Genomic DNA, 21,854 nt, shown 5'->3' with positions numbered 1-21,854 from the left:
GACATGGACTGATATATGAAACTCTTATATCATAATATCATTTTCAGCCCTACTTGGGTTAACACTGAAGCCAACTCAATCTACAAAACAGGACATGGGAGGAGCCACTACCTGCCTTTTGGTATGGAAAGCCAGTGAGGACAAATCAACGGCTACACAAACAACACCTTTTGTTTGGAAATGCTAAAAATGGGAAACAGTACTTGTCATTCTGAGAGAAGAGTCAGTCACAGGATGTGAACATGTCATTCATGGTGTGATTCTTGTCATGCCAACTAGAAAACCACAACATTTAAGAATAACTGGGAGCAGCTCCACAACATGAATGGAGTGAAAGCGTGTGTGCACTCAACACCTCCAGTGTGTGGGCCACTAGCAGTTTCACATCTGTACAGTCTGTACCAGAGCTCAGAAAAACTCATCACTAAACTTGTTCCAAGGCGTCCAATCTAAGACTATCCTGTCTTTCCTTTAATAAACCAACAGGAAATGAATGGTTTATGAAACCACTGTAAACTACTGGAACATTGATCTACATATTTGATGTGTATTGTTGATTTTGATGTTGGAGTGAGACATGTAAGGCACTTTGAACGACCTTATGGCTGATGTGTGCAATGCAAATAAACTTGATTGATTGATATTGTGCAGCTCTAGACAGGCTCACTTTTTAATTTTTAAAATAAACTTTAGATGCTTTTAAAAACAAATGATAGCTACATCTATTCAGTCTTACAGACGTTGATTGTCTCGAAGTGTAATTTTATTTCAATTCTACTTCTTAACAGTTTTTGCAACTTTTCTAAGATCTCTTTATGTTGTTTTGCGTCTGTAGGAGTCCACAGTGAGCCACGGGTTTAAAACTGCACACTATGATGCTACTTTAAGATTTAAGTGTTTTTTGGGGTTTTTTTTATGTAACATTCCCAATTCCTTTCACCAGGTTATGTGTACATTCTGAACACCATAATCTATGCTGCAAGTTATGGTGTCACAAATCTCTAGAATTATGGGATTTATTCCAGCAGCATACAGAGGAGGAATTCACAGCTGTGAATTTATTTATTTATTTATTTTTATATGTATTCTGACACTCAGTCTTTTTGAACAAAATATGAGTATTGACTCATTCAACATTTATGAATCTGTCTAGTAAAACCAGCAGTGCGGCTCGTGACGCTGCAGCAGGCAGGAGTCTGCAGCAGCAGTCTGCAGCAGCAGGCAGCAGTCTGGGCGCTGGAAGACAAGGGGCTGGGTGATCGTTACAATAGCGGGGCCTGCTTGCTGCTGGCAGGGAGGGCCACGCATTCCTCAGCGTGCATCAGCACTTCAGCCTTTCTCCACTGGCCTACGATGGCCGTGTTCTGTGCGAGGCGCCCGGCTCCTCCCTGCACGCTGCAGCGGCCGGGATGCAGCCAGAGAGCCGCTAACAGGGGGGCGAGCCCACCGCTAACCCGGAGAAAACCGGGCCAGGCGATGCAGCGCTCCGTGAGCCCCATCCCTTTTTCCACATAGCATCCTCCCATCATCCATCTGTCGGCGGCCGCATCACATGAGCAATGCTCCGCTGCTGGCCCGTATCATCTGAAAGAGCCCTTACCCGTCGCCGACCACCACACATTTGATCGCTTGCATTTGGACAGGAGCTGGACGCTTCTCCGGGAACCGGGGCTGGACAGTTCAGGGATCCGACAGTCCGCGCTGAGGGATCGGATGAGAGCAGCGGGTTAGTCCGCTTGGCGATGAAGCCGCAGTGAAAGAGGTCGATGACGAACTGCGCCGACTTTCTCCGGGAACAACCGAGTGCTGTTAAAGGGACAGGCCCGACAGAGAGACAAATGGTGGAAATGCCGCGTTCCAGGATGTGACAATGACGTCACAGTCAGACAGGCAGTTGTCCAGTTAGACGTCAGAACACGGGTGGGATTGTTCCAGTGATCAGGCGAACAGATGCTAAACTCACAGCTGGCCCAACGCAGCACAGAGTAGAACAGTGTTTGACTTGGGGCCCCTTGGGGCCCCTGTTCCTGTCCTCTTAATGAAGAGGTGGTGGTTGCACTACTTCAACATTTTTACTCAAGTAAAAGAATTTCTAAGAATTTTCTCAAAATTAAAAACGTGTTTGGTTCATTTAGGTCTGGCAAACAGATCAAAACATCTAGCTGATTACAAAAACATGATGTAGACAAATAAAACTGAATACATGCTACTACTAAAGACGAAAATAACAAATGAAGTATTTAAAATTAAATTCAGGTATATGGAGCTCCAACAAAGCCATGTCCAAACTCAAGACTACCACAGAGAACAGCTGCAGAATAATCTACATCCCGCTTACTGAAAACATAAAACATATGATAATGTAACCAAAAAAACTGAAGGAAGAGGTAAATTTGATATTATCCTCTAACCTTAGATGCTCTGTAAAACTGTAACTATGGTAACATAACGATGAAGATCATTATTTGCAAAAATAATAAAACAAACACTTGTACTACTAAAACTAATGAAAGAAGAAAATATACATTTATTTTATTTTTTTTGCGAAATCACAAAATGGAAAACATTTGAAAAAACATGATACAAAATATTTTCTTGTGATATAAAGATGCAGTTAGAATACAAAGTTTGTGTAAAAATGAATCCAGGATCCAATCAGAGGATCATCTTGCTTCACTTCCTCTAAAAATGGAGCTCATATTCAACCATATTTGTAAACTGGTGAGCATATTCGAGTGCTAACAGCGGCGCTAGACAATCAGCCACACCAAATAACAGGAAAACAGACAAAACAAAAAACATCACTGCCTCACAAATAAAGATGTAGTTTACTGGAAACAACAGGTTTCAAGATTCCCAGCAGTGTCCTGCTGCTGTTTCCTTTTACTGACCCAAAGGGGAAAGTTTCCATTTTTGAATCCTGTTAGCAGAAAATAAGAAACTGAGATCAAACAACTGATCTGAGTGGTGAGGTTGATTTCAGCCATCAGATGTTAAATTAAAAGCTATTTATTGGTATAGTAATTTTTTAAATTTATTTCCTTTATTTAACCAGGTAAACCCTGTTGAGATCTGGATCTCATTTTCAAGAGGGAGCTGGGCAGAAGTCTGCAATACACAATAACCTGGTTACAAAATAAAACCAATTAATACATATTCACAAGTATAAAACAATAAAACAAGTTATATTGCTTTATTCTTCAAATCCTTGTGCATGAATGTGCATGAATTTACACATTAATTAACATAAATACACATTTTGGTGAAATTGAGTGAATATCTGGGTAAACAGCAAACAAATGCTGATGTTTGACAGACCTTCTCTGGTTTTTATGTTCATAACCTTGTTCCACTGAAAACTGAACCTCCAGACAGAGCACAACTCAGGACTGATCCCTGAACTAGATCCATTAATCCTTGGTGCTTATGGATCACTAAGGATCCATAAGCACCACCTCAGGCCAAAAACTGCTGGACATTTAATGTCTACAGTCTGGAGGGCAGTGGAGCAGAAAGAACAGAGCTGCTACAGCTGCACTGTGAGAAGTTACTGAAAACGTCTCTCACTGCCTTCTAATGTCAGCGTTTCATGGCGTCTAAAATCTGCCAGTCAGTTCCAGTGAGGTGTTGTGACTGGTGTTGCTCACTGGTCATGAGTGGGATTCCACTGGTTCCACTACTTGTTGGGGCTGCTGTAGTGTCCCAGCGGGGAGCCTTGAACGTAGCTGAGGATGGCGCTCTGCAGGTAGCTGGCTCTCTGGGCCTCGTCCTCCTTCATCCGCTGGATCTCTACTTCCTTCAGCCGCAGCTTTTCCAACAGGGAAGACTTTTCACTCTCTTTGTCAAGAAGCACTTCACGGTGATTATTTGTTAGAACTACAAAAAATAAATAAAATGCACAAAACAGGCATGACATGTAGCAGATGTGTACAGTTTTATGCAAGAAATTAGAATATTAATGAAAATTTTATGTATTTCAGCAACTCATAAGTTATATAATATAGAGACCTCCCACATTTCCTATACATTTTTTTGTTCAAAATATTACAATATTTTAAGTTATGAGAAGCTTTTCTTGTTTTGTAAATGAATGAAAACTGAAAACATCCAGATTTTTCACTCTGTAAATGCATTGACAATCTTCAACACATTTTTATTTGGAGTGAAGGAAATTAATTTTCAGCATCTGGATGAAGTTTATGAAAATACCTTATTTTTTGTCAGAATGATTTTTCACTATAGGCTATGATAAAAAAAAAACACCACACCAAACAAATAAAACTAAACTTCCTGTTTTAGCTCAAGTTAAGTTATTTCTGTTTTGTGTCAGCATTTTCCACACACTAAGAATATTATCCAATGCAAATAAGTGAAGCTAACTTACAATTTTATTCTGCTAATGTTTAGCAGAATAAAATCACTTTCAGAAATGTATTTATTCACAGGCATATAAATGAACAGCTTATCACAAAGGCTAACAATATGTGGATTACAGATTATTAAACTCAATCTGAAGTCCAGATGAAGACAATCTGCTGTGAGATGTTTGCCTGCTGTTTAAGCCCAAAATTATTCACACCACCAATAGATTCAGATTTAAGATTATTCTCATTCCACAAAGACATTTGTCTCTGATCAAAAATGTTCCAGTAGATAATAAAGCAAGGAAGGAGTATTTTAACTGTTTTCAATTTCAATTGTTATAATTGTTTATAATTCCCTCTTCATCTTTATTAACATTACAACAATCTAACTCTAATCTGTTCACAGATTTTGCCTGGACTCTGGCTGGGCCTCCACAAAATATTAATGTTACAAGATCAAAATAAAATATTACATCACAGCAAAAACCTGACAGAAATATGAATGACTTAGAGCAGATCAGATTTTTGAGGTTTCCAAAACATTATGCACCTTGAAACAAAGCAGCAAACTAAACAGTGGATAATGTACCTTTCATCTCTCTCTCCAGAGCACTGATCTTTGCTTTGAGCCCCTCCTGTGCCGTCCTGTCTGCCTCCAGCTGTCCAATCTGCTCCAGCAGCTCCACTCTTACCCTGCTCACCTCAGCCACCTTCTCCTGCTCTTTTCCAGACAGATCCTGCAACAACATGCTGTGTAGGAAGGATCCGCACCAAACAGCTGCCACCCAATCAAAGAAGGGCTGGGCGGTACGGCAGAAAAACCTATCACTATGGAAGCATTTCGTATTAGTGTATTAGTCCATATCATTAATCAGTGATTACTTTTTTGTTTTAAATGTCAGAAATGCTAGTATTTCTGATACTTGGCAGAAGCATCAGGTGACGGTGTGAGCTTTTTTACTCAACAGGTTGTTGCTAGGTAACAACCTTTTTTTTTTTCTTCACATAGAGGGATTATCAGTCGACGTCACGTTGCGTCAGCAGCCACTCTACTGTCGCCTGCAGAAGGCAGGCAATAATACATTATTCTAACTATTTAAATGATTTACAGTAAGACTGATAAAATCATCAGCGACTCGCCGCCAGCGCAGATCACCTCTCTTCACCCGGCACAAACTGACACACGCAGCTCTGAGGGACCTGCAGATGTTTATTTTTAGTACATCGATGTGAACCTCAAATGACCTCTGGTTCAACCTGCTGCATTTCTGATTTCAGCTGATGGCTGAATAAAATTGTTGTATTTCATTCGTCCTTTGCCAAATAAGAATTTCAGCTTTTTTCAAATGTTTTTTTCCCCTCTTTTTTAAAAACTTAACTTTTACGTCTTATTTAGAGAGAATACATATATCTCGTTGAGAGCTGATTATGTTCCCATGAATAAAACTGCTTTAATATTGCCAGTAATGTTAATATTGCTACTGCAGTTTGGGCCATTTGTCCTCATTTATTCACTCACCTGCATGTAATGTGTATTAATGAGTCACTAATATCAATATGGTAGCATAACTTATTTTATCATGCAGTGACAAAAAGTTGACGTGTGCTGACGACATAATAGCTACTGTTAAAACAGCAAGATAAATGTGGGTAACCATGACAACCACTAGCAACTGTGGGGTCTTTGTGCAGCAGGGGTGCTCAAGTCCAGTCCTGGAGAGCTACCATCCTGCAACTATCAGATGCATCCCTGCTCCAACACACCTGAATCAAATGAATGACTCGTTACCAGACCTGTTCATAGCTGAGTCTGGTCTACTGGAGTAAGGCTGCAACTAAAAGTTGCAGGACGGTAGCTCTCCAGGACTGGACTTGAGCACCCCTGCTCTGCAGCGTCCGCTGTGTTTACAAACAGATAATCCCTCTATGGGCTCCACCTGGTCTGTTGGTGTTAGGATGTGACACCTTCCACAGAGCATCCTGTGTGTCTCAGTTGTGTCTGCATTCATTTTCAGCTGGTATTGCAGAATGGCTGATTAACAAGCAGCAGCAGCAGCAGCAGGCGGCTGGGCGCCTACCTGCTGAAGCTCCTCTATCCGGTGCCGCAGGCCGTCCGTCTCCACGCTCTGGTGACTGGTCTTTGCCTGCAGCTCAGAGATGCTCTGTTTCTGCTGGGAGCAGTGCAGCTGCAGCTGCTGCATGGACGCACGCAGGGAACGCAGCTTCTCCTCCAGGGTCGACACGTGCTCCTGCTGCTTGTGGGAAGAAGCGTGGACGTGAGGGTTTGAGAGCAGGAAGACTTCCTCTTCTGTTCAGGCGTCTTACCTCCTCTGAGCGCATTTGAGTTCGTACTTTTCCCAGTTCCTCCTCTGCCTGGGCCCTCTCAGTCACAACGGCTGCTTTAGCTTTACCCAGCTCCTGCAGCAAAGAGACAAAACCAACTATCTGAAAAACTCTTACACACTGTTATGAAATTATTCTACTCTGACAAAAGGAAGGAAGCAGGACTGTGACCTCTTCCAGCTGGATCCTCTGCGCCTCCAGTTTGAAGATACGTTCCTGCAGAGTTCTCTCATTCTCCTCTAGATGCCGGCTGATGTTCTCCACCTGCATGAGGATGTAGCTGTTAAAAGATGTCCATCTAAAGGTTGGCTGCAGTACTGCAACTTTAAGCATGCAATCAATTATATATGCCAAACATTTATATCAACTAAACAAGAAAGGCAGCAGTACACAAAGGATCAGGTCTGATATCACCACATGTGTTTTACCAGTCAAAACGCTTTGAAGGATGTTGAATTACAAAAGTTTACACATTTAATTTCCCCTTGGGATCAATAAAGTATTTTGCATTGGACTAAAAGTGATAACATGTTTTTCATGCGGGGGTTCCAGCTGTGAAGTGATGCATGTTTGCATGTGAACAGGTTGATGATGGGTGGAAGACGCAGCACCTCTTTGTGTCTCAGGGTCTCCATGTCCTCCAGGGCTTGCTTGGACCGCCGCTTCTCTGTCTCCAGCCGATCTGCGGGACAGGTGGGACATGAGCCGGGCCTCGTGCGGGAACACGGCCTGCTCCAGATGCTGCTGCTACCTTCTGCCTTCGTTAGCCGCATCTTGAGCTCTGCGGTGCTGTTGGTGAGCTCCTGCTTCAGCTCAAAGATCTGCTGCTGCTGAGACTTGCACCTGCACTCCAGCTCCTCCACCTGACACACATCTATTACTAACATGATCGCCACGTTCATACGCTACAGGTAGTCAGCATTTCCTCTGCTGCTGCTGCACGCTATAGCAAGCAAAAGCACAACCTTTACATTTAACGCTAGTTTCAAAGACAATACCAAGAAAAAGTTTAGGAAATGCAGCACATAAAAACATAAAAGTTTCAAGAAATGGTTTGCATGTCATTAAATCATTTTTGGCCATTCTGCTGATGTGATGCAGGAAGACTCCACCATGACGTTATTACTGTTCTGTCCTTGGATTTCACAGGAGTTAACCCCACTGGCCTCAAGCGACCTTCAGATTATGATCAAGCCTCTCCTGAAAAGCTGGAGGCTTTCACACACAGACAACGTTTTGATCCAGAACATCTGTGCATGATTACCTGATTTATTTATGAACTCTGTTTCTGTTGAAGGGGAACAAATACATAATTCACTCAATGACACACAAACCAATTTTCTACTTTGACGTAAGGATTTTTCCTCATTGGTTCTACTACTCTCTATCAAAATATAAAACCAGCATAGAATGTACAGAATGGGCTTTGGTGTTTGTGTGTGAGAACTTAGAAAATCAGCCAGGGATCAAATACTTCTTTCCCACACTTTCAAACAGTCCTTGTAATGCCACAGGTGTGTAAAGCTAAGACACATGATACTCATCAAGCAGGGCTCATACTTTATTCCTGAGTTGGCCGTTGGTTTCCATCAGGTTCTGGATCTCTCTGTGGAGTTTTCCCTCCCTGAGGGAACTTTCCTAAAGGAAAGGAAGACAAGCACAGAGGATCATAGTATAATCTTGTATTGACTAATGTTAATTTATTTGTTTGTTCTTTTGTTTATTGAGAATCTGTGACAGTTGATGCTCTCTATCTAATAGCTTGAGCTATTTCAGGAGCTCTGAGTAGAAATGTTCACCTGTAAAGACAAAAGACCTTCAAAGGTCACTTCAGCAAAATGTGGTTCTACTGAGCCTGGACTCCAGGGCTGGTCACATTTTAAGACTTTTATGTGTGAAAAAAAATCCAATAAAATACAAGAGAAGTTTATTTTATAATATGAAAAATGTGTCTCAGTTCAATACCTCTGGAAGGCGCCTGTCAATACACACTGTGTGTGAGCTCATCACTTATCCAGATCTGTCCGTGCAACTATTTGCTTTAAAACATAAAACTCAGACGACAGCCCGGATGTTCTCCAGCGTTTCAGCGTACCTCTTCCTGCTTCTTCCTCAGTCGACTCTGCTGCTCTTTCTGCTCTTCTTTCTCAGCCTTCATGCGAGACAGCACCTCACCCATACTCTGGCCTTTCTGCTCTGAGAGGGCCAGAGCTGCTTCTGTCATCTGCAACCTGCAATTTCAACAGAAACACCCACAAACCTCACTGCTTCCGTCCATCACTGCACTCGTCAGAGTAAAAAAAACTCATCATAGTTAATTAAATAACTTTGAGCAAGAAAGAATCTGAAGGAATTACTTGGCAGTGAGGGAGTTGATTGTTGACTTCCTCTCATTCAGAGCTTGTTGGAGCTGACCAATCTGAGCAGAGGTTGACCTAACATCAGAGGAGGCAAACAGGCCATATTTAAAGAGACAGTAGATCTAACATATTCATTCTGTCGGTAATAAGTCACAAACTTCATGAGCAAATTTGATTCCTTTAGGGTTTATAGCGTCTGATGGCTCATTAGACCTGATGACCTCAGGAGAGTGACCAACCAGGTGTGTTACGGATGTTTAACAGGGTTATGGACAGTTGTGTATATAAGCTCAAAGGCTTATTCATCTATATATATGTTTGGGTCAATTTGACAGCCAGTAGTAAATGGACTCACTTGGTGGAGCGTCCCATCTCCTCCCTCTGCCTATCTATTGTCTCCATCAGGCTGAGGAACTGGAGGACAGTTAGGACAACCAGAGTCATGGTCATCGTAAGGAATACACTAAACACTCATTTCAAATAAGACACAGTAGATAAGATAGAGAGAAAATTCTCTATTTACTTACTGCCTTCTCCAGACAAAATGTGCCAAACTGACAGCTCACCTGGCGACCCTTTTCCTCCTTCAGTGATTGGATCTCTTTGCTGAGGACATGGGTCTTGTTGCGACTGTCTCTCAATGTGAACTCTCTTTCAGAGTTGTGTCCTGTGCTCTGCTCTAGAAGGGTCCAGAAAGTTCACAGAATAAGCCACACAGATGACAGTGGATGTGTTTATGACTCCAGCTCCCCCAACAGGTGTTTGCTTTCTCACTCAGGTGGGCCAATAGGAGTCTCTCCAGAACCTTCAACTGTGTTACATATAGAGTTGCCCAGTCACAGAAAAAGACTTCTATTCACTATTATTCCTGTCAATACTAAAATGAGTTTGGTAACACTGCATGTGTAGCATATTTAAAACAAAATATGGATGTCAATCTGGTGATTTCACTAATAGTATTTTCAAATGATTTTCATTGTTTTTGCTATATTTTAGTAGAAATCACACCTACAGGAGGAGATGTGTAACAATCTTACCCAGAGCTTTGAGAATGTCACTGGGAATGTTGTTTCCTGCCATCTCGAGCTGAACTACGCTCTTGTTTTTCTGCAGGGCCTCCAGCAGGGACCTCCCACCCAACAGGCCGATGTTGTTCCACCTCAGGTCTGGAAAAGGAAGATCACACAGCAAAGATGTTTGTTTTAAACTAACATCTGAACTACATCAGGAGTACTACAACAAAGACAAACACAACAGATCAGGGACTCCTGAGACATTGAAAGATGAGCCAACATGTGTGCTGCTCTGCGGTTGGTCAGGACCGATGTGGGCAGTTCCACTTCACCTAGCTCCTGCAGGGTGCTGTTGCGTCTGAGGGCCAGCGCCAGCTCCGAGGCTCCGTGGTGGTTGATCTGATTGTTGCGCAGGTCCAGGTGTGTCAGAGTGTTGTTGGAGGCCAACCCGTCACAGAACAGTGAAAAGGACTCTTCCCACACACCCAGAGCATTCCACTCCAACACCAGCCTGAGAACAATGTTCACACTGGGTCACTATTATCACATTATAAACACCTCCAGTGTGCTTCCCTCTTCAGCCTGCTGGGATTTCATATTATTAAATACAATGGAAACCCTACAAACCAGTGCTATCACAAGATTCTCCAAAGGACATAATTTTTTTCAAATTTGCTGTTACATCACTACATTTTGTACTGGCTGAAACTATAAACTGCTGTTATAGTTTTACTGACAACACCATTTTAGATACACTGATGAAAATGACAGTGTGTTTAAAGATAACAGGGAGGTTCCCAAATATTTTCACTGATTTAAGCACTTTGTGATTTTCATCCATGACAGATGCTTTACTAATTACCTTTACTTCAGACAGTGGCTGTCACTGCACATGGTAAACATGTTAGTAAAAAATCACTAAACACTATATTTTCACACAATGATAGAAAGAGGTTCCCTAAGTTAATATTTTTTCTTCTTTTTTTTTGACAGCTAAACTCACCTGTGCAGTGTTTTGTTACATCCCAGCAGCTTGCCCAGAACCTCAGATCCCGTAGATCTCAGGTTATTTCCCTGGAAACAGTTTTCAGAAACTCACCGATGAAAAGAGTCTGCACTCAGATGAATTATTTTAAAGTGTTTCTGCGTGTGTGTTTAGCGTGTGTGTCAGATTTTACAGCTGTTACCTTTAGATCCAGACATTTCACTGATGTGTTGTGAAACAATCCAGCCAAAAGCATCTTGGTGCCTGAAAGTCACATCAAAAATGTAGACAGTTACATTTATGGACATTTATTATTCAAAGATGAATAAGATAGCTTGTTGTCTTTTTGTTAATGTCACAGTCTCTAAACAATCCATCCCAGTGGTTCCCACTATTGACTTCTACATGGTATCTTTTCTTTCACTCATCTTGACATAGATCAAACTCCTGCAGAGGCCTGCTAACGAACCATTCAGCTGATTGTGGAGTTGGACCAGAGAAACCAGAGAAACATCCAGAATAAGCAGGGACCCATCTGGGTTTTGAGGACTGGAGTGTAGCACCTCTGTTTTATAGCATAATAAAGCCAACATGGCTGACAGTCATACACACCTTCTTCTGTTAGCATGCAGTCGCTAAGGGAGACCTCTGTGAAGACAGCGTCCTTCTGGAAGGCCTTGGCCAGGACGCAGCAGGTGTCAGTGGACAGGCTGTGTCCACTCAGGTCCAGCCTGGAGCTGTGGGCAGCCCTGCTCTCCTGGAGCTGAACCACAACACTCTCCTGGGGCTCCACACCGCCCTCCTTACAGAGCTGCAGGTATGTCCACCTGAAGTCTTCCATACTGGATGGAGCTGTTCGTTCTTCCTGCTGCCTGCCAGGACCTGAGCATCAGCTGAAAACAAACGAGACATTTTCATCAACAAACTGCTGCTTCATTCATTTCTGACACAATGAAGACAAATAGTTTCTAATTTAACTAATTTAGTTGCTTTCAAATTGTGATCGTTTATCACTTTCAGACTCCTCATGAAGCTGTGATGTCATCCACCTTTTCATTGCCGTAGAGGTTAGAGGTCAACCAACTGTGAGTGATCTGTGGCAATTTAAACATTTGTGGACCTGGGGGATGTTAGTTGATTAGCTTTTTTTCCCATCTGTCATTTTTATATGAAGGCAGCAGCTGATGCTAAGCAACTTTCTAACAGGAGTTTAGACATCACTGTGGAGGAAGTCTGACCCACTCCGCTTTGCAGAATTATTGGAATTCTGTCACATTTCTGCTTAGACCTCCATTTTCATGATCCTGCATAATCAAAGTGAGCTTGAGCTGCTTTTTGTGTTTATTCAGGTTAACTTGGTCTGATCTTAAACCCAGTTTGATGATCTGAAATATCCAAGAGGGAAAAAAAAAGAAATAAAGTTTAGAAGACATTATAGACCTGTCGTCATGCTATCAAGACGACAGACCACTCAGTTGTTCTGGTCCTGGTATCCCCAGAACCAAACATGGAGAAGCAGCATTCATTTTGTATGCTCCTCAAATCTCGAACAAACTTACAGAAAACTGCAAAGCAGCTGAAAAACTGAGTTCCTTCAAATTTAGATTGAAACCTGTTCGTTTACAGCTGTATTTAATTCATATAGATGAATTCCAGTCTTCATTCTATTATTTCATGACAATGATATTTGATTATTTTGATATTTAAGAAAATGGCCCATTACTGAAATATAATCAACATATCTTATTTCTTTATTTTTTACTATTTTTAATCTTTTCTTTGTTCTTGTAACAAGCTGCAGGGAATAAACGTCCACTGAAATGGTGCAAAAAACAAGTAGAAAAACAGATTTTGGTCAAATGAAGCTTGGTGTGAAGGAACTATAAAACAAAGGATAAATTGCAAACATTAAAAAAACAGAAAGGTATACAAAATCAGTAAAGTCCTGTTGAGTATGTGACACCTGTTCTCATGTGTTTGATTCATTTGACTATGAAAATCTATTTGATTCTCAAACATCAACCTATTTGATGTTTGAGGATCACTGGTAACACAGAAATCTATGTTACTCTAATACCCCTAAATAAAATCAAGCGCAATTGCCTTTATAAATTACCTAAACAGTAAATAAAGTCCACCTTTGTATAATTTAATCCCAGTAAAGGTTGGAAGCATTATGATGTGAGGATGAATGTCTTTGGCACTGACAGGGTCAGGGTCAGTCAGGGTCGATGGGGAAAAGGATGGAGGATGTACCATTACATTTATTGGCAATTATCTTGAAGTTATGATAATCATCATCCAGAGATGATTATCATAATCAGAACAAAGCAGCCTCAAAGTCTATCCCGGAAGGTTCTGAAAACCCACCGTCATATTTCACCATATTCTAGAAGACAACCATTATGATGGTTCCACTGATGCAACTGGAAGTTTTGGCTGTAACTGAACCACAACTTAACCGCGTTAACACAGTGAAACCCAGAAACAGCGACGATATCCAGGCAAACATAGCGTTTACTCTACAAAGTAATAATAAGGACAAAAATCAAGACAAACCTCTGATAGCAGGAAACGACTACCTAAAAGAAAGCGGTTGTTTTAGATACAGAAGCTAACAGAAAACAAGCCAGTGAGTAACCAGGAAATGAACTAGAGACGCAAAGCATCTTGGTCTGTGTAGTTTTGTAAAAACGCCTTGGCGCTAGCTTCAGTGGACATCGTTTACGCAGCTCTACCGCCCTCTTCTGGCCAGGACGACAACTGAACAGACCTAATGATAATCAGAACAGACGAGTATTATGAGACGAGATAGCTATGTCATAATTATTAGATATTGTCTCATTACTATGATACTAATTAAGATTCAAATTAAGTTTGAATCAGCATACTCCCATTTAGCTGTTTAATGCAGAAATATAGACCTTTCTTTATAATATAATAAATATAGTTTCATGAATATAAAGTATTTCATTTCAGAACTTTTTATAACTTATTTTGGAATTTAAAAGGCGGCAAAGGATGGAAGTCATTTTCCAGATATGATTGTTTACTTCCCAAAACAGCAGAGGGCAGTAAAACACCATTAATTCGTTCTCCATAAAAGAAGAAGATTAATATCTCACAAAAACAAGCATGGCTGGGAATGTGAGCGGCGCAGCGGGACCGATAAGTTCTCTGTCTAAGCTTCAGTCTTTAAATGGATTGTTCGCCATATATAAGAAACAAGGGCCGACGTCTGCTGACGTGTTGAACAAGTTCAAAGAGACTTTGCTCAGAGGTAAGTCTGCGCAAACAACATCAACATGGAAGGCTGCTGCTCATTAAAAGGCTTTACTCGTGTTATTCCAGAGGCTGGAGTGCAGAACCCAAACAGCAGGAAGAGGAAGAAGCAGCAGCTGAAGATGGGCCACGGAGGGACCCTGGACAGCGCTGCCAGCGGGGTCCTGGGTAAGAGGCGTTCACTGTCCGCCAGGAGATCTGTGCTTTAGAGTTCCATTCCACTCTAATTCAAATAGGTTTTTATACAGCAAATAATGCGGCTGAGTCACAGGTCATTCAGTCCAAGTTAATTAAATCCGAAATGCCAAGTACAATATAAGTATTTTATTATTTTTTTAAATTACTTTCTTCTTGTTGTATGTTGTTTTTAACTCTCTTGTACAAGCACTTTGAATTGTCTCTGGCTGAAAGGTGCTATATAAATAAAGTTGCCTTGCCTTTCCAAAGCTGGTTTATTTGATGAAAGAATAAAGCAATTCTTTACCATTCATTTCACGAGCTTCCTTTTTTTCCTGAAAGGCAGAAAACCATTCCTTACTCTTTTCTTTCAGTTGTCGGTATTGGGAACGGGACAAAAATGCTCAGCACGATGTTGACTGGTTCAAAGGTGAGTTTGATAAAACAGCATATGAAGTGAGGCTCAAAGCAGCTACACACTAAGGATAGACTGACACTGTTTCTTAGCAACGCATCTGATCGAGGTTAGATTTTATTTCTGTGTACTCTAATTATATCTTTGAAGAAATACGTGGCTGTGGGAGAACTGGGAAAAGCAACAGATACTCTTGATGCTACTGGAATGGTGACCATGGAGAAACAGTTTGGTAAATGTTTCCTTTGTGTTCTGCAGAGTTCCTGCATGTGTCTGCGGGGCTGTAGTAGCGTTTTCTTTTCTCTCCTTCCAGAACACATAACCAGGCTGGACATGGAGGAGAAGTTAAAAGCTTTTACTGGTGACATCATGCAGGTTCCTCCACTGTAAGTAACCCCATCTGAACAGAGAGGTGTTTATATCGAAGGACAAATTTACAGACACGGGCTGGAAACATACAAACTGGGAGGGTGACTGCAGCTGGTCCCAGTAACAAGCTCTGTCTAGAAACAGGCCTGCTGGGACCTTCACAAGACATCACACACTTTAAATGTTTTAGCATTTGGTCATGTCACAATCAGACTTTGAGAGATCTAGTTGGATCTCTCAAAGTCTGATTGAGACTTTGGTCACCACTCTGGTGGTGACCAAATGGTGGTGCATCATTTGGAAGCAGATGGACAATCTGTGGTCTTCAGAATGTTTCACAAACAACTTGAAAACGTCCTGATGTATCGGCTCCTTTAGACTCCACTCAGTCAAGTCAACTTCAAGTCAATCAGGTGTTTTGGGGAAATGCTATAACAACAACAGGAAGGATTTAGCTAAATTTTGAGTCACTGACACAATAAATTAAAATGACAGCAGTAGGATGTATAATCTGAACTACACAACAAGCAGAGGTTCACTGGGCAACAAGGCAAAATAAAGTTTAGGACAATCAAAAAATTTGGATATTTAGGCATGATGATGACCCAGAAAATCTCTTTGTTCGACCACCTTTTTGCATTAATAAATTATTTATTTATTTCGCTTATTCCAAATTTTCCACAAAGATGATCAAAAAAATTGGGTTGAAGTGGCTTCTTCCTCCCACCTGCAGATGGCAGTATTTCACACTTACTTCACTTCTGCCTCAGTCTAGTGACGTCAAGTTAGTTTGTAATTGACATGAGTAACAAAAAGTCACGTTTACTGTTGTCCATAAGTCCAGACTTTTGAAAATGTCCATTTTCTTCCTCAGTGATGCACTTCTTTGTTTTGATCTGTCAGATGGACTTTGTGATTATAAATTCGTGGCTCCTTTTGCAAGGCAATGTATATGCCATGGAAACCGCGGGGAGGGTTCCATGGAAACATCGGGTGGGCGTGTGCAGAAAACCATATTTCCCAGATGAAGCTTATGTTGTCCTAACTCTAAAATTCTCAGTACAGTGAAGTTTTGTTGTTTGCTAGCTTCTCCGCCCTGAAGAAAGATGGCCAGCGTCTGTCTGTGTTGTTGAAGAAAGGTCACCAGGTGGAGGCCAAACCTGCCCGGCCCGTCACCGTGCACAGCCTGACTCTGCAGGAGTTCAAACCTCCTCTCTTCACTCTTGGTTAGCTCCAACTGCTCTATCCACTTTGAGCTGTTCTGTGCCGCATGATGACTGTCATTCCTTCCCTTTCCACTCTGACTGTGTGACAGATATTGAATGCGGTGGAGGGTTTTATGTCAGAAGCCTGGTGGACGACCTGGGGAAAGGTAACACTCCAGAGGATCTCGGTGAAAGCAGCTGAGCTAAAATTGGTGTTTTGTAACGTGGCTGCTGTGTTTTGGTGCTGCAGCTCTGTCGTCGTGTGCTCATGTGAAGGAGCTGGTCAGGACGAAGCAGGGCCAGTTCACCCTGCAGGATCACGTGTTGCATGAGGAGCAGTGGACGCTGAAGAGCGTCATTGGGGCGCTGCAGCCCTGCCCAGAGGAGGACCAGAGGACGGACTCTCCCAGATCCCCAAATATCGCTACCTAGCAGCTGGCAGCAGGCTATAGGAAGAGCCGTTTGGTGCCATCCTCTTCCTGCTTTGTCCTCCAGAGAGAAGATCAGATGTAAACATCTGAGATCGTTTGGTTTGTTTGGTGACTGGTGGCAGAAAACTGACCGATGGTGAAACCATCATCGTTCTCCTGGAGGTCAGTGGACGAGTCTGAACTGAACTGACTTTGCTCTTTGCGGTTGGTTAAATATAATTATTGCTTTTGTTGAAGGTGCAGTTTAACTTTTATTTGAAAAAAGTTTTTTACATATTTGTTAAAACTGTCACCATGTAGTGACAGTTTGAGATCATTTGAAAAGATTGATTTCCACCTCCTGCCTGAGCTAATGTTGATCTGTAGAAATGCACCGTTCCCGGCCAAAACCAGCCAATCAGAGCCAGGAGGCGGGCCTTAGCGGTATCAGTGAATATCATGCACTCACTGATCAGTGTGTTAATGGTGGAGAAATGATTTTACCTGCCACACAGTGCTGCATGAAATAGTGATTGACAACAGTAAGACCCTCCTGGCTGATTGGTTTTTGGGTTGTTGTTTTGTTTTTTGTCTCTCATATTGTCACAACATGGTGACAGTTTCTACAAATATTACAAACTCAGAGCTTTAAATAATAATCAGGTTAGGTTTTCTTGTTTGTATGTACGTGACAACGATACATACATACCTGTCCTCATTGTGTATTTTGCAGCATCATTCAAATTAAATTTATGGACTGTCTTGCTGTAATAAATGTTTTCACAAGAGGTCCCTACTGAGCCTTCTCTTTGTGTCCTGGTTGAACACCTTCAGTTCAAACCTCCTTCCTCAACATAATCCTGACCATCTTCTCATTCTGGACCTTGGGATTAGTTTAGATTATTTTAGCTTCAGGCTTCATCCTTTCTGTGTTCAAGGATTTATTTTTTATTCCTTCTTTCTATTTGTACATAGTTTCTGTCCTAATTGAATGTGTGTGTGTGTGTGTGTATTATCCAGCTTTAAACTAACATAATGTCCAATGTGAAATACAAGTAATGAAAGAAAAAATAAGAGCAAACTGAAGAAAACGATGGACATAGGATCATATATTAGTTTCAAATATGTCTTGGAGAATCTTCCCTGATTGCACTATTGCTAAACAAGAAATATTTATGAATAATGGTTTTTATTATTAAACAGCTACAGAGTTCTTTCAGTGTGAAATGTTTAGAAAAATCAGGCTTGGATATTTAGGACAGTAAAAGTGACTTTCCAGGTTGTTACACAAATACATTTAAACAATCCATTCTCAATACTCTCATGCCAAATTTCTGATGTTAGAAATCAGTGACCAATACAGACAGTCCATTTTTTATCGGCTAGTTTTGAGGTCAGTTTGATCTGTTTGCGGAGCAGCAACCAAACGTCTGTCATTCCTCCATGTTCACCGTCTTTACAGGCTCTGCTCTCTTCATCCATGGATGTGATGGCTCTACATTAAAATTAATCTTTTTAAAAGATGGAAGGATTTATTTTTATTTTTTGGGGTCATCTTCATGCCGGCTTCTTTGCTGTTACCTGGTTTTGACCCATTCACTTTAACAGAATGGAAATGCCAGTTCAGTTGAAAGATAGTTTATTAGTTTGGAGAGAAAATAAACTTTGAGACAGTTATCTTTAGACTTGTAGATGCTGATGGCAGGTAGGATCTCCTGTAGTGGTCTGTTTTACAGCGGCTCTAAGGCAGCCTCTGACTGAAGACACTGTGGTTATATAAAGGTGCATGAAGAAAATAATTGGGGTTGTTGTTAATGTTCTCAATTTTATGAAGAATCCTGCTGAATGATTAAATGGATGTTCCCTCAGTTGGATGTCATGCATCATCCTGGCCTTGCAGACATGCAGGCAGCGGTTCTGCTGCACACCGACTGGCTTCTACATCCAGCCGAGCAAAACGGACTTCTGATTGTTTTTAAAGCGCTTTAAATAATAATCAGGTTAGGTTTTCTTGTTTGTATGTACGTGACAACGATACATGTGATTCCTGTTTGAATTGAGTGGGGTTCTTTAGTTAAGAGGAAAATTAGAGAAAGTAATGTTTCATATTATAAACAAGTTCCAAAGTCCATGTTTCAGATGAGCTGAGGTGAAGGTTGGTGGTAAAAACATGGAGGAAGGTGGCGCCAGCTGCCAGGGCGGATTGGAGAAGTTATCAGTAGATTTTGGACAGGAGTCTGACGCCAGGAGAGGCTGGTCGGATCAATATGCCGCAAATATTGGTCGTGGAGAGCTTCTTTTAAGTCTTCAAGGCCGCACATTTGTGTGTTTGCTGACTTTATCTAAATTACGGCCGTTAGAAAGTAGCATGTAGTGGAGTGCGCTTTAACCACATTATCGAGCCACTGGATTTATTGTGGGGACCCTGAGGCCCTCCCACGCTGCGGTGGAGGGGGGTGGAGGGATTAGTAGCTCTGATGGACAATAGTGTGTGCAGGTGGGGGGCCTGACCTGCCCTGTCCGTGCTGTCACTCTGAAACCCAGAAGTCCCAGGTTATTCTTTAACACTTTAAGAGCCATTACAACAATTTGCATTTATTGCCATTATCATCACTTCACTGGTGATCTCCAGATACATAAAATTCACAGGAAAGATCCAAATATTCAAATCATGAGTTAAACACCCTCCATTCAGCTGCTGTTCACAGTGGATTGCAGCTGACTTGCAGGCGTTTAACTTCCAAAAGTAAAGATAAGACTCCAAACTGTTTGAGACCTGAGGGTAAATCCAGGGCCTCCTGTTAACTGACAACCTTCGTTCCTCAGAAAGCGTTGATGGTGGTTGCTGGTAGATAGGACAGGTGTTGAAGGACAGGTGTTACACCAGATTCTGGAGCCAGCAGATATTCAGTTTGGTTTATTTAAATGATTCTGATTCATGACAAGTATTTCGCAAGACAGTCAATTCAGTCATATTAACAGATTGTAAGCAAACTGCTTACAATCTTGTTATAAACCAATGCAGTCAAATTCAGTTTATTATTCCTCTTGCTTCAGTTTTCTATCTAAGGAAACCCAGCAGTCTGATGCACTCATTGACCTGTGTCAGTAGTCATTTGCATTTTGTCATTGGATTTCTCTCATACTGAGCAAGCATGCTCAGACAATAGAGAGAAGGAAATGTCCTTTAACAGAAAGGAATCTTCAGCAGAACCAGAACCAGCACCTGGCTGAATGTGACCCAGGTTCTGAGAAGACAGAAACCCCAGAAGAACTCATCTGACCCTGATAAATAAAGACTCTGAATCCTTTCTACTCTCAGAAACTCTAGGATCCAGCGGTGGACCGGCTCTGTTAGAAACGGTCAGAACGTCTGCTGGAACTTGACTGGCTTGGATTAGACTGGCATGTGAGACGACAATCTTCAGTTTCTGTTCTGGATTTCGCAGGAAGCAAATGAAGAAAAGCTAAAATAAGAGAAATACAATCTCTCTCTCTTTTTTTAAACTTCAATCAGAACTCTTGCTGTGGCATATATTGTGGCTCTAGAGGGCGCTGTTAAAAAAGCAGGACAGAAATACAGATTGCTACAGATTCAGACAGCTGAATCAGAATCAGTTTTACTTGCCAAGTTTGTGCACACAAAGAAGGAGTTTGACTTTTAATTTGCTGTAAAAGTCAAGAGGCAGCCTGGCCTGTTTGGGGTAGAAACAGTTTTTTTGGTAGCCATTTTTAACAAACTCTTGAAGGGGAAAGCTCCAACATTTTGTGTCCATCATATGTGGGGTCTGCAGAGATGTTAGCTGACCTTTTCCTTTTCCTGCACCTTTAAAAATCTTGGATGAAGATTGGCCCCTATGATCCTATTTGCAGAGTGATTATTTGCTGCAATCTGGCCTGTCCTGAATGGTGGATGAGCTGAACCACAATGTGATGAACGGACACGTGTAGAACATCACCTGCTCCTGTACTGCTGTACTTCTTAAATTGCCACAGGAAATGCAGTCTCTGCTGGGCCTTGCTGGACCAGTGTGTATGTACGAGAAACAGCTCAGATCTCAATAAAATAAAATAAAATAAAGGCTCCTAGAAACCGGAAGTGGCCCACTGTAGACACTGTTGTTGAGGAGAGTAGGGAGGGAATTCTCAGGACAATCACCATCATCACTGTCTTGAGCACATAAAGCTCCAGGTGGTTCTGGCCTCAGCAGCATCCACCTCACCTTTGGTCTGAGAGGTGAGTGCTCATTTTCATACAGAGGGACGAGGAGCTGGGAGAGAACACACCCTTGGGGGACACCAGTGCTGAGAAGAAGCTGTCCAGCCACTGACAGGTGAGCATACTAAATAGATTACATTTTTATACTGTCAAATGTCTTAAAGGTCACCTGGAATAGTTTGATTCCAGGTGAATATTAAGATTTTTTTGTTACTACAGTCACAGCTATGAAAATATGTAGTCATATGTATTCTGATCATCTGGAATCAATCATGGACAATCACAGAATCTGGTGTAAATCAGAGCAGAAAGCTAACCTGTGTCCAAATGTTACACATGCCTGTCTGGTGTAAAGTTTGGTCATATATAATCTCAGTTCAGCTGAGTTTATTCATACACCAGAGCCAATTTATTACAATGAAAAAATAAGCCAAATAAGTCCAATACAAATACAATAGAGTAAATGTTATTATAATTTAATTTAATCTTGGTATTTTTACATTTCAAGCCAATAGAGTACAGATAAAAATATTATTGAATAGAAATAATCGTTATTGCCCCTCAGTTTGTAAATTCAGCAGCAAAGTGACTGAACAATGTGACTGATACAAACATAAATATATAAAAATTTCAGAATCAGAATTTTGATTCAATTCCAGTTATGCAGTTCTACTCATCTGATTGAAAAAACCTACAAAAACACTGTAGACAT

General features: G+C 41.4%; 3 protein-coding genes across 3 annotated transcripts in view; 1 reads left to right on the top strand and 2 right to left on the bottom strand.

Moving 5' to 3' along the window:
* Positions 1-1,840, bottom strand: part of rac3b (Rac family small GTPase 3b) — a 14,538-nt gene extending 12,698 nt beyond the window's left edge. The window contains exon 1 of the mRNA XM_055021097.1: positions 1,601-1,840. Within this exon, the coding sequence (XP_054877072.1) occupies positions 1,601-1,635 (35 nt within the window). The 5' untranslated portion in view covers positions 1,636-1,840. The remainder of the gene's footprint in view (positions 1-1,600) is intronic.
* Positions 1,841-2,504: 664 nt separating this feature from the next.
* On the bottom strand, positions 2,505-13,717 carry lrrc45 (leucine rich repeat containing 45). The gene is made up of 18 exons (XM_055021094.1): positions 13,625-13,717; positions 11,678-11,958; positions 11,268-11,329; positions 11,084-11,154; positions 10,413-10,591; positions 10,105-10,233; positions 9,634-9,746; positions 9,423-9,481; positions 9,065-9,142; positions 8,803-8,938; positions 8,268-8,345; positions 7,459-7,570; positions 7,319-7,389; positions 6,879-6,971; positions 6,690-6,782; positions 6,443-6,616; positions 4,954-5,101; positions 2,505-3,876 (listed from the first exon to the last, which is right to left on the bottom strand). Exons 2-18 carry the CDS (start codon positions 11,904-11,906, stop codon positions 3,677-3,679), a joined length of 2,025 nt encoding a protein of 674 aa, XP_054877069.1. The 5' UTR covers positions 11,907-11,958; positions 13,625-13,717; the 3' UTR covers positions 2,505-3,676.
* Positions 13,718-14,184: 467 nt separating this feature from the next.
* trub1 (TruB pseudouridine (psi) synthase family member 1) lies at positions 14,185-17,709 on the top strand. Its single transcript, XM_055021226.1, has 8 exons — positions 14,185-14,345; positions 14,417-14,515; positions 14,899-14,954; positions 15,090-15,171; positions 15,253-15,325; positions 16,395-16,534; positions 16,624-16,680; positions 16,764-17,709. Exons 1-8 carry the CDS (start codon positions 14,201-14,203, stop codon positions 16,943-16,945), a joined length of 834 nt encoding a protein of 277 aa, XP_054877201.1. The 5' UTR covers positions 14,185-14,200; the 3' UTR covers positions 16,946-17,709.
* The last annotated feature ends 4,145 nt before the right edge of the window (positions 17,710-21,854 follow it).

The sequence above is a fragment of the Poeciliopsis prolifica genome, unplaced genomic scaffold, assembly GCF_027474105.1.
Source record: "Poeciliopsis prolifica strain line A6 unplaced genomic scaffold, Auburn_PproV2 SCAFFOLD074, whole genome shotgun sequence".
Classification (NCBI taxonomy): Eukaryota; Metazoa; Chordata; class Actinopteri; order Cyprinodontiformes; family Poeciliidae; genus Poeciliopsis; species Poeciliopsis prolifica.
Note: the sequence above shows the minus strand (reverse complement) of the source record. Positions and strands in the feature narration are given on the sequence as shown.

What these genes read in the sequence shown, in the direction of transcription:
- lrrc45 (XM_055021094.1), bottom strand. Translation starts at nt 11,906, where the DNA reads ATGGAAGACTTCAGGTGGACATACCTGCAGCTCTGTAAGGAGGGCGGT. An exon ending in TGAAATGTCTGGATCTAAAG is followed by an intron (nt 11,155 to 11,267) that starts GTAACAGCTGTA and finishes AACTGTTTCCAG; the next exon opens with GGAAATAACCTGAGATCTAC. An exon ending in CAGCACCCTGCAGGAGCTAG is followed by an intron (nt 10,234 to 10,412) that starts GTGAAGTGGAAC and finishes TTCCTTTTCCAG; the next exon opens with ACCTGAGGTGGAACAACATC.
- trub1 (XM_055021226.1), top strand. Translation starts at nt 14,201, where the DNA reads ATGGCTGGGAATGTGAGCGGCGCAGCGGGACCGATAAGTTCTCTGTCT. An exon ending in CGCTGCCAGCGGGGTCCTGG is followed by an intron (nt 14,516 to 14,898) that starts GTAAGAGGCGTT and finishes CTTTTCTTTCAG; the next exon opens with TTGTCGGTATTGGGAACGGG. An exon ending in GGTGGACGACCTGGGGAAAG is followed by an intron (nt 16,681 to 16,763) that starts GTAACACTCCAG and finishes TTGGTGCTGCAG; the next exon opens with CTCTGTCGTCGTGTGCTCAT.